Raw genomic sequence first — 12,380 nt, 5'->3', positions numbered from 1 at the left:
AAATAGTTAATAAATAACATTTCCCACATGTCTACTTTACATCAGCACAATTTTGGAACCAAAATTTTTTTTTGTTAGGGAGCTATAAGGGTTAAAATTGACCAGCGATTTCTCATTTTTCCAACAATATTTACAAAATCATTTTTTTAGGGACCACATCACATTTGAAGTCACTTTGAGGGGTCTTTTTGACAGAAAATACCCAAAAGTGACACCATTCTAAAAACTGCACTCCTCAAGGTGCTCAAAACCACATTCAAGAACTTTATAAACCCTTCAGGTGCTTCACAGGAATTTTTGGAATGTGGAAGAAAAAAATGAACATTTAACTTTTTTCACAAAAATCTTATTTTAGACCCAATTTGTTTTATTTTTGCAGGGGTAACAAAAAAAAATAGACTACAAAATTTTTTGAGCAATTTCCCCTGGGCACGCAGATACCCCATTTGTGGGGAAAAAACACTGTTTGGGTGCATGGCAGGGCTCGGAAGGGAAGGAGCGCCATTTGACTTTTTGATTGTAAAATTTGTTTGAATAATTAGCGGACGCCATGTTGCATTTGGAGAGCCCCTGATGTGCCTAAACAGTGAGAACCCCCCACAAGTGACCCCATTTTAGAAAATAGACCCCCCAAGGCACCTATCTAGATGCATAGTGAGAACTTGGAACCCCTAGGTGCTTCACAAATTGATTTGTAAAAATGAAAAAGTATTTTTTTTCCACTTTTTCATTTTTATGAATCAATTTGTGAACCACCTGAGGGTTCCAAGTGCTCACTATGCATCTAGAAAATCGGCTCAAATTGTTAGCGGACATCATGTTGCGTTTGGAGAGCCCCTGTGTGCCTAACCATTGGAGCTCCCCACAAGTGACTCCATTTTGGAAACTAGACCCCCCAAGGCACCTATCTAGGTTGCCCTAGACAAAAGTAAACCCTCTCCATCCCTGATGCTGTCGGTCTCTATCATCTGCGGAGAGAACCACTATTTTGAACTGGCTCAACTTGACTCAGGAGCTGCTGGAAATCTCATCTCTCAATCCCTGGTAGAAAAATACCGCATTCCCACCAAACCTCTGGCCGTACCCTTATCTGTCGCCACCGTGGATGGGGGCCTCTTACCACATCCCATCCAACTCATCACCGAATCTCTAACTCTACAGGTGGGAATGCTGCACTCTGAGAGCATCTCCTTTCATGTACTGCCTGGACTCTCTCACGCACTCTTGCTAGGCCTACCTTGGCTCCAGAGACATGCACCCGTGCTTGATTGGCAGACCGGAGAAGTCCTTCGCTGGGGACAGGACTGCCATAAGACTTGTCTAGGTTCCCATTCATCCTGCTCGTCCTTCTCCTACCCCAACCAATCTACCCGGTCTACCGGTTCCCTATTGGTCTTATGCGGATGTCTTTAATAAAAAAGAGGCAGAGACATTACCCCCTCATAGACCATACGACTGCCCAATCGACTTGATACCCGGCTCTACTCCTCCCCGTGGGCGTATCTACCCTTTGTCTGCTGCAGAGACCCGGTCCATGTCAGAATATATTGAGGATAATCTGGCCCGGGGATTTATCCGGAAATCTACCTCCCCGGCGGGAGCAGGCTTCTTCTTCGTCAAAAAGGACGGCTCACTCCGTCCATGTATAGACTATAGAGGCCTTAACCAGATTACAGTGAAGAATAAATACCCCCTTCCGCTCATTCCTGAATTATTTGACCGTCTGAGGGGGGCTAGAATCTTCACCAAACTGGATCTCCGTGGGGCGTATAACCTGGTCCGTATCCGTCAGGGGGATGAGTGGAAGACGGCATTCAACACCTGGGACGGCCACTATGAATACCTTGTAATGCCCTTCGGTCTCTGTAATCCTCCTGCCGTCTTTCAAGAGTTGGTCAATGACATCTTCCGTGACCTTCTCTACTCCTGCGTGGTGGTGTACCTGGACGACATCTTGGTCTTCTCTCCGGATCTTCTCACTCACCGGAGTGACCTTCATCAGGTCCTGCTCAGGCTCAGGCAGAACTACCTCTACGCTAAATATGAGAAGTGCCTCTTTGAGCAAACCTCACTTTCGTTTCTGGGCTACATAATCTCTCAGACCGGCCTACGAATGGATTCTGAGAAACTGTCTGCCATCCAGAAGCGGCCTCGACCAGAGGGGTTGAAGGCTATTCAGCGGTTCCTGGGCTTCGCCAACTACTACCGCCTCTTCATACCGCACTTCTCTTCCCGGACTGCCCCTCTCTCTGCGCTCACCAGTAAGGTCGCTAATCCCAGAGAATGGCCTCCCGAAGCAGAGGAAGCCTTTCTTTCCTTAAAAGAGGCTTTCTCCTCCGTCCCGGTGCTGCATCGTCCAGACGGTAACAAACAATTCTTCCTAGAAGTTGACGCTTCCTCCTCTGGAGCCGGAGCGGTACTTACCCAAAAGTCATCTTCCGGAAGAATGGTAACCTGCAGCTTCTTCTCCAAACTCTTCTCCTCTTCTGAGTGCAATTATTCTATAGGAGACCAAGAATTATTGGCCATTAAGCTGGCACTGGAGGAGTGGCGTTTCCTGCTCGAGGGGGATCTTCACCCGGTAATAATTTACACGGACCACAAGAACTTGGCTTACCTCCAGATCGCCCAGAGACTTAAACCGCGCCAACCTCGGTGGTCCTTGTTTTTTGCCCGCTTTGATTTCATTATTCATTTTCGCCCGGCAGACAAAAACATCAAAGCTGATGCCTTGTCCAGATCCTTTCTGGTCTCTGACCTAGAGGAGGAGCCTAAGCACATCATCGACCCCACCAGAATAATGCAGGTGGCCCCCGTGAATCTAAATTGTCTTCCTCCCGGTAAGACGTTCGTAACAATACCTGATCGAGAGAAGGTCCTCCACTGGGGTCACTCGTCTAAGCTAGCTGGCCATGCTGGTCAGAAAAAGACCATCCAGCTTATTACCCGGCATTACTGGTGGCCTACCCTGCACAAGGACGTAATAGACTTTGTTTCAGCCTGTGTGTCCTGCGCCCGCAACAAGGTGCCGAGACACCTGCCAGCCAGTCGCCTTCTTCCTCTGCCTGTACCTGCTGCCCCATGGCAGCATATAGCTATGGACTTTATAACGGATCTCCCTGTCTCTGCCGGTTGTACGGTCATTTGGGTGGTTGCTGATTGCTTCTCCAAGATGGCTCACTTCATTCCCCTGCCGGGTCTCCCGTCTGCATCAGAGTTAGCTAAAGACTTTATCTATCATGTTTTCCGTCTGCATGGTCTTCCTCTCCACATTGTATCCAATTCACCTCTCGCTTTTGGCGAGCCATGTGTAAATTGCTGGGGGTCACCTTGGACTTTTCTTCTGCCTATCACCCACAGTCCAATGGCCAAGTAGAGCGGATCAACCAAATTTTAACCAGTTTCCTCCGGCACTTTGTTAATGCTCACCATTCCGACTGGGTGGATCTCTTACCGTGGGCCGAGTTTTCTTACAATAATCACGAGATCGAATCTTCCTCCAAATCCCCATTTTTTGAAGTCTTCAGTCAGCATCCTCGGATCCCATTTCCCATCTCCACCTCGGTGGACAATCCGGCTGCGGAATCTCTCGTTAGCGAATTTTCCTCCATTTGGGAGAGTATCTGGTCCGCACTTCTTCGGTCATCCGAGCGGATGAAAAAACAGGCTGACAAAAGACGTCTGGATCCACCACAATTCCGTCCTGGAGATAAAGTCTGGCTCTCGTCCAAATATGTCCGGCTCAAGATTCCTTCCTACAAGTTAGGGCCTCAGTTCATCGGCCCACTGGAAGTTATCAAACAAATTAACCTGGTGGCCTATAAATTGAAACTCCTGGCCAACCTACGGATTCCTAACTCTTTCCATGTATATCAAACTCAAACCTGTGGTACTTAACTCTTTTTCCAAGTCTACAGGTACGCCTCCTGCTCCGGTTTCCACTGAAAACGAGTTTGAGGTAGAGAACATTCTGGCCACCAAAAGGGTAAGAGGAAAGACCTTATTTCTAGTGGATTGGAAGGGGTTTGGTCCTGAAGAGAGAACATGGGAGCCCCGGGAGAACATCCATGCCCCTCTCATCCTTGATAAATTTCTCTCTGGCCTAAAAAAGGGGGGCCTAAGGGGGGGGGGGGGCTGTAGCGTTCCCCTCACCTCTCTGCTCCGTGCTCGGCGGCTTCCTCCCGCTCTGCTTGCAGCTCGCGCTGCTTCATGGTCCCTGTGCTTAGGGCGCGCGCGCGCTCCTCCTCTCTTAAAGGGGCCGCGCGCGCCGTCCTAAGGAGACCCCGGCCAATGGCCAGAGGACCTCACCATTTTTAAGGCACCTCCTCCAAAATGGAAGTGCCCGAGCAATGTTGTTGCAAAGCCTCTCAACTCTGCTTCAGCCCTCAGGTCCAGTTACCAGATACCTGCCAGTTACCTGACAGATTCCTGCCTGATATCTGACTATCTGTGTGCATTCCTGCGGTCCGACAGTCTGCCTACCATCTCCTGCCAGTCTGTCTATGGATCAGTCTGCCCGCTCACCTGGGAGCGCTCACCTGTTACCTGCCTGCTAGCCTACGTGGAGGCTCTGCCATCACGTGCTGTGACCACCTGCCTGTCCAGAGACTCTTTCCCACTCACCTGGGAGCGCTCACCTGCTACCTACCTGCTAGCCTACCTGGAGGCTAAGCCGTCATTTGCCGTGACCACCTGCCTGTCCAGAGACTTTTGCCCGCTCACCTGGGAGCGCTCACCTGCTGCCTGCCTGCTAGCCTACCTGGAGGCTCTGCCGTCACTTGCCGTGACCACCTGCCTGTCCAGAGACTCTTGCCCGCTCACCAGGGAGCGCACATCTGCTACCTGCCTTCTAGCCTACCTGGAGGCTCTGCTGTCACTTGCTGTGACTACCTGCCCGTCTAGAGACTCTTACCCTGCTGTCTCTTGCCATGACCACCTGCCTGTCTAGAGACTCTTACCTTGCTGTCACTTGCCGTGGCCACCCGCCTGTCAAGAGACTGTCCCCGTCACTTGCCGTGTCCTCCTGCCATTCAACCCAGAGACTGTCCCTGTCACTTGCCATATCCTCCTGCCCTTCTACCCAGAGACTGTCCCTGTCACTTGCCATGACTACCTGCCCGCCTTTCCTGGGAGCCACCTGCTTCCTTACAAGGACTGCCCCTTTGTATAGTAGCTCAGAGGTTCCACCTCCCAGACCCGTTACAATTTGTCAGTTCTAGAAGATACAGCTCGCTGTAGTTCTGTCCATTTTCCTTAGGAATATCTCCCTCCTCTGAGCTCTGACCAGGTTTAGTAATTCTCATTTATTATCCCTTTTTATTTGATGAAATTGTATCTATCTTATTGTTTGTTACCATTTTGTATCATCTTGTATATTTATTTTAGAAACACTGCCTATCTTTTTGGAATAAATATATAAAATGTAATAGCTTTGGTCCTCTTGCTCTTTAAACCGCACTCTTGAAGCCATACGCTACCTGTAAGGGGTGTCTAATTGGCCTGTATAAATGATTGGTGGTGGGTTGGTGGCATCTAGTAGTGTTATTTTTTTTTTTTTTGTTATTTTGGAGCTGGCAGTCACAGTATAGGGATATAAGTAAATATATTCCATGCTTTGAAATAGGAGGTGTATATACCTTAGGCTCACTGGGAGTTACCCAATAGCTGGCCTCGCCCATCACTCAATTGCGTAATTGTCTTTACGATCGGAGACAGCAAAGTTGCGTTCCCATGACAAAGTGGTAACAATGATGGGATCTGCGTGATCCCCCCAGCTGCATATCCGTGAAAGTTCCCATGTGCTAGGGTCATGGGACTAAAAGGAGGAAAAGGGAGGATGCATTAATGGAATTCAATGTCTCCAATGTTTAAGATTAACTATTACTGTGAAAGAGGAGGGCGACTATACGGAACACTTATCCAAAATTCAATGGTGCAGTTAATACAGTGCTGTCTGTAGTATTTCTCCAATGCTTTAGAGATTTCTTTCCATATCTTTATTACTGAGCTTTAAGCTCTGGCATCTTCTTACAATTCTAAAATACCCCAAAATTTATGTATCATTCCCTGTATTAGCTTTCATAATGGCTTTGATCATCCTGCAGTGGGAAGTCGAAGTGGTTACATGGGAAGTCATGTACTGTAAGCCTTCTCTTACTGATGCAATCTTCTACAAGGTGTAGTGGATCTCAGAATACGGCCACACTTTTTTAAGAAAGTGTTTTCATTATATAAAACACCACAAAACATATAAAAAGAAGGCTAATGTCCCCGAAGTAAATTATACCTTTCACAGACCTTCGTTAAAACACAAGGTAAATACATTTGTAAAAGTGGAAGATCACACTAAAGAAAGGCAGAAATCTTGAAGTCTACATTTGCAAAACTGTGACTGTATTAGGAATAAAAAAAACATAACATACAGAACAAAATATTCTCAGGGTAACCAGCAAAAGAAGCTGGTGAAAATATACAACAAAAGTTGGATTCCATATTAATCTAAAGATTTGTATAAGATGCAAGAACAAGCACAACTGAAAAATACAACTTGTGTCATAGAACAAGGCTGTTTTATTAAAAAAATCCAGAAGTTCTGGTTGTCAGAATTCAGTGATAAGACACTAAACTACAAAATGTTTGCGTCCTAAAAGCCCAACTAGAAAGTGGGAGAAATGATTACAGCACGTTTACGGGGTACATAAGTAATATGTGAGATTTCTGGGATCACAATGAACATCCAAATTATTCTCAGTAACTTCTGATAAGTAGGTAAACTGTGACGCTTCAAAATATTTGAAAAAAAACTAATTCTAAACCACTTTTTGCTTTACACATTAGTTTGCAGGTATTATGATAAGTTTACTTATAGGAAATCATTGTTGTATACATTTAGGAATTGATATAGTTAATTTTATTGTTTAAGTGTTTAAAGAAAATTATAATCCAGCAAAACCTGAGCCAATCAATGAACAGTTCACTAACAATCGGTTCTAATATAACCTTAACTAAAAGTACAAAGTGTGTCTAATAAAACTAATAAATGCGGTAACTAAAGCTTTTTGATGTTTTTTAGATTATCGCTTTAGATTTTTCTTTTCAACAAACAACCAAAAGAATGATAGTTTAGTAGGCGATTCAAGTTATCTGTCCTGTGTTCCCTCTATCACTGTGTGTGGATCCACCTTCAGGACCACAATCAACCAGCAGAATAAATGAGATACAACTTTCATCAGGACAACTAGGCACCATTGATTTGGAAGGACTGAGCTGCAGGACCAGTCACATCAACATTCATAGCTCTGTCTGTAAAACAACGAGGGGTCAATGTGCTTCACTAACTTCATCACCTCTTCATTATCCAAATTTATGAAGGTCTTGAACCCTCAACTAGGATACAATGATAGCTCCTCCTATTGCTAATGAGCTATGATTTCTATGTTTTCTCTCATTTTTGAATCTTTTCTTTGCAATATGACACCAATGAGACTCAGCAGGACCTTGGACATCTGTCTCCGGAGTCTGACTGTTCTGTAGATCAAGAATGAGGAATGTAGAACGGGAAGGAAATCCAAGATGATATCAAGCCATGTTGGAACCTCACACTGAATAAAGTAATAAAAAGCACAAACAAAATAGCCAATGAGGTATAAAGTGTTATATATGAAAGTGAAGAATACCAATCTCATGGCTGAGTAATATGTCTCCAAGTTGATGGATAAATTACTGCTCATCTTCATCTTTACTGTGTGATGATACAATGAGGAGAAGAGAAGAATGGAAGAGACAAAATAGAAAAATAGTGGAGAAAATGATCCTAAAGTGAAATTTATTATCAAGCTAATATCTATGCAATCCGTGACCTGATGATCCATAGTTGTGTTGTGTGATCCATCACTGGTCATTTTAGTATCAATAAATAAATAAGGCAACGATTCGTTGAAAGCAGCGAGAAGTAATGAGGCTACAATGAAATGTCCTGTCCTGGGTAATATCACCGACTTCAGACACAGGAATAGTCTGTTGTGGACGTTGGAGATCTTCAGACATAAAACAACGAGGAGCAAAGTTGTTAACCAAATATTGGTGTAAGTTAGAATATAATAAACTGCATTATTAATTTCCAGAATTAAATATGGATTTGGGCTTCTTATTAATCGTTCAAAATCAATCACAAGTAAAAATTTAGTGCACTGCATGCCCATCCTTGAAATCCCAAGAAAAGTTACAATGTGATCAACAGGTGTTATTGATCTTTTCCTCCAGTCCTTGATATTGGTGACTATAATAAATGAATGTATCAGTAATCCGGGTATGAGAGCGATTATTGCTAGAAGATTCATTTCGCCCTCTGTGGAATCAGCCATCTCTCCTGCACTGTGAGGATCCTTATGACACAATGAGGCTTTATAGAAGGTTTAGTGACACAATGTTTACTCTTATTCAAATATTACAAGATTTACAAGTAAAATGCAAAAAATAAATCACATAGACTCCAAGCCGGAGAAGGTCTACGCATACATAGATCACATAGCAGAAAAGTAAAAGCTCAGTTTTCTTTAAAACAATAATAGATAAATCACCTGTTGAGTCAGGATGCAAATTTATGGCACCATCTCACTCATTGTAAACCACAGTTATCTCCTGTATTATACTCCAGAGCTGCACTCACTATTCTGATGGTGCAGTCACTATGTACATACATTACATTACTGATCCTGAGTTACATCCTGTATTATACTCCAGAGCTGCACTCACTATTCTGATGGTGCAGTCACTATGTACATACATTACATTACTGATCCTGTTCTGATCCTGAGTTACCTCCTGTATAATACTCCAGAGCTGCACTCACTATTCTGCTGGTGCAGTCACTGTGTACATACATTACATTACTGATCCTGAGTTACCTCCTGTATAATACTCCAGAGCTGCACTCACTATTTTGCTGGTGCAGTCACTGTGTACATACATTCCATTACTGATATTGAGTTACATCCTATATTATACTCCAGAGCTGCACTCACTATTCTGCTGGTGCAGTCTCTGTGTGCATAGAGTACAGACCAAAAGTTTGGACACACCTTCTCATTTAAAGATTTTTCTGTATTTTCATGACTATGAAAATTGTACATTCACACTGAAGGCACTAAAACTATGAACTGACACATGTGGAATTATATACTTAACAAAAAAGTGTGAAACAACTGAAAATATGTCTTATATTCTAGGTTCTTCAAAGTAGCCACCTTTTGCTTTGATGACTGCTTTGCACACTCTTGGCATTCTCTTGATGAGCTTCAAGAGGTAGTCACCGGAAATGGTTTTCACTTCACAGGTGTGCACTGTCAGGTTTAATAAGTGGGATTTCTTGCCTTATAAATGGTGTTGGACCATCAGTTGTGTTGTGCAGAAGTCTGGTGGATACACAGCTGATAGTCCTACTGAATAGACTGTTAGAATTTGTATTATGGCAAGAAAAAGGCACCTAAGTAAAGAAAAACGAGTGGCCATCATAACTTTAAGAAATGAAGGTCAATCAGTCCAAAAAATTGGAAAAACTTTGAAAGTGTCCCCAAGTGAAGTTGCAAAAACCATCAAGCGCTACAAAGAAACTGGCTTACATGAGGAACTCCCCAGGAAAGGTAGACCAAGAGTCACCTCTGCTTCTGAGGATAAGTTTATCCGAGTCACCAGCCTCAGAAATCGCAGGTTAACAGCAGCTCAGATTAGAGACCAGGTCAATGCCACACAGAGTTATAGCAGCAGACACATCTCTTCAACAACTGTTAAGTGGAGACTTTGTGCAGCAGGCCTTCATGGTAAAATATCTGATAGTAAACCACTGCTAAGGACAGGTAACAAACAGTAGAGACTTGTTTGGGCTAAAGAAAACAAGGAATGGACATTAGACCAGTGGAAATCTGTGTTTGGTCTGATGAGTCTAAATTTGAGATCTTTGGTTCCAACCACCTTGTCTTTGTGAACGGATGGACTCTACATGCCTGGTTCCCCCCGTGAAAAATGGAGGAGGTGGTGTGATGGTGTGGGGGTGCTTTGCTGGTGACACTGTTGGGGATTTATTCAAAATTGAAGGCATACTGAACCAGCATGGCTACCACAGCATCTTGCAGCGGCATGCTATTCCATCTGGTTTGCATTTAGTTGGACCATCGTTTATTTTTCACAGGACAATGACCCCAAACACACCTCCAGACTGTGTAAGGGCTATTTGACCAAGAAGGAGAGTGATGGGGTGCTACGCCAGATGACCTGGCATCCACAGTCACCAGACCTGAAACCAATCGAGATGGTTTGGGATGAGTTGGACCGCAGAGTGAAGTCAAAAGGGCCAACAAGTGTTAAGCATCTCTGGGAACTCCTTCAAGATTGTTGGAAGACCATTTCTGATGACTACCTCTTGAAGCTCATCAAAAGAATGCCAAGAGTGTGCAAAGCAGTCATCAAAGCAAAAGGTGGCTACTTTGAAGAACCTAGAATAAAAGACATAATTTCAGTTTCACACTTTTTTTTTAAGTATATAATTCCACATGTGTTAATTCATAGTTTTGATGCCTTCAGTGTGAATGTACAATTTTCATATTCATGAAAATACAGAAAAATCTTTAAATGAGGTGTGTCCAAACTTTTGGTCTGTACTGTACATTACAATTAGTGTTGAGCCACCCCCGTAGTGTTCGAGTTCGGTTTGGTTCGTCGAACACCCGTGTGTTCGCCGAACTGTTCGTCGAACTGTTCGTCGAACACCTTCGAACACCGTTAAAACCAATGGCAGGCAAACAAAAACACATAGAAACATAATAATAATAATAATAATAATAGTTTATTTTTATAGCGCCAACATATTCCGCAGCACTTTACAAATTTTAGGGGGGACTTATACAGACAATACAGAATAAGCATATCTCATATCGAACGGAGTGAGGGCCCTGCTCGCGAGCTTACAGTCTATGAGGAAGTGGGGGAGACACAAAAGGTAAAAAGTACATATATTGTATAATGCAGCCTTGATATACTGAATAGGATAAATAATAATACATGGACTGGTCGCCAGCCAGTATGTGTGCAGTCCTGACAGAGGCTTTTATGTGCATGGTTGGTTTGAACCCGAAGTTGAAGAAGATTTTAAACACATAGAAAACACCTTCAAAGGTGTCCAAAAGCTGACAAACTGCTCAGAAGACACAACTAACACATGGAAAAGTGACAAGTACATATAGTCATGCGAAAAGAAAAGAGGTGGAGGAGTAAAAGGAGGGGGAGACACAGATATAGGCATGTCATGCCCTTCTAAAATCCAAAAAGTGAGAAGCCGAGACGGCCAGTCCGCTCCTGCCCGTGCCACCTCCGTGTCGCCGGGTTTGTGCCAGAGCCGCGGTGAACCCTGACGGCCAGCCCCCCTCTCCCAATACTGGTGCCTGTCCGCTGGTGGGTCGAGAGAGCCCCCCTGTGGTGGAGGCAGCTCTAAGCTTTTTAATTTAAATTGTCCCTCTAATTTGAATGAATACACTTTAAATCCATTTACAAGGATCTATTGGAGGGCAAGTCTCATGCCAGCAGCCGCGTAATTCCAGCTCCAGTAGCGTCCACTAAAGCTGCTGCAGTTAAAAAGCTTTTATAAGGATCGAGCTCGGCTGTCCACCGCAAGGCATCCTAGTGCCAGTCCCAGCCCCTATGCCTTGGGGTGCCTCCTGATGCTCTTCACTAAGTATCCCGTGGTCCCGAAGCATTTCCTTTGAAAAAATTAAGTGTCCAAACTACAGGTGGTGTAGCTTGCTTAACAGCCGGGATAATCCGCTGACTAGCAGACACTGCTACTAGGCACAAAGTATTTCCTGGGCTAGATGCAGTTAAAAATTTGTAAGTAGATACTCTCGTTGGATGCTGAGAAAGCATTCCATAGAGTCTCCTGGCACGCCATATATGATTCTCTTAAAAAGCTTGGGGTAGGGGTCTAGGGGACCCTTTTATAGCCAAAATCACGGCCCTGTATCACAATACGTCACCTAGGCTGAAGATAAATGGAACTGTAGCACCGAAGGCTCGGTTGCTACAGACGTATTGCACCTCACCCAGAGGTGTGATATCTCACTCTCAGATAAGGATTGAGTGTGGATCAGGACCCGACACCTGCATGCATTACACCACATTGCCGTGGGGCAGGGCGACCAATATGCCCCTGAGATGGGCACGACAGTCCCTGTCCCTGGCTGGAGTGGGGGGAGGGAACACTGAGGAAGGGGAACCCTGCAGTGCAGGAGCAGGGAGGAAGCAGTTCCTGGGTGCATTGAGAAGGGAGTATAAAAGGTGGGCACCATCTTAGTTCAGTGCAGAGAAGTCTGAGCAGAAGTGGCAGGGAGCAG

The 12,380-nt window shown here is 44.5% G+C and overlaps 1 protein-coding gene across 1 annotated transcript; it reads right to left on the bottom strand.

The window, feature by feature from the left end:
• Positions 1–7,415: 7,415 nt before the first annotated feature.
• Positions 7,416–8,339, bottom strand: LOC141258424 (taste receptor type 2 member 125-like). Its single transcript, XM_073673425.1, has one exon. The coding sequence runs from the start codon at positions 8,337–8,339 to the stop codon at positions 7,416–7,418; it is 924 nt and encodes a 307-aa protein (XP_073529526.1).
• Between the last annotated feature and the right edge of the window lie 4,041 nt (positions 8,340–12,380).

The sequence above is a fragment of the Phyllobates terribilis genome, unplaced genomic scaffold (genome assembly GCF_046119375.1).
Source record: "Phyllobates terribilis strain yellow unplaced genomic scaffold, ASM4611937v1 Scaffold_3__8_contigs__length_932513732, whole genome shotgun sequence".
Taxonomy (NCBI): Eukaryota; Metazoa; Chordata; class Amphibia; order Anura; family Dendrobatidae; genus Phyllobates; species Phyllobates terribilis.
This window is presented reverse-complemented; position numbering and strand designations above follow the sequence as displayed.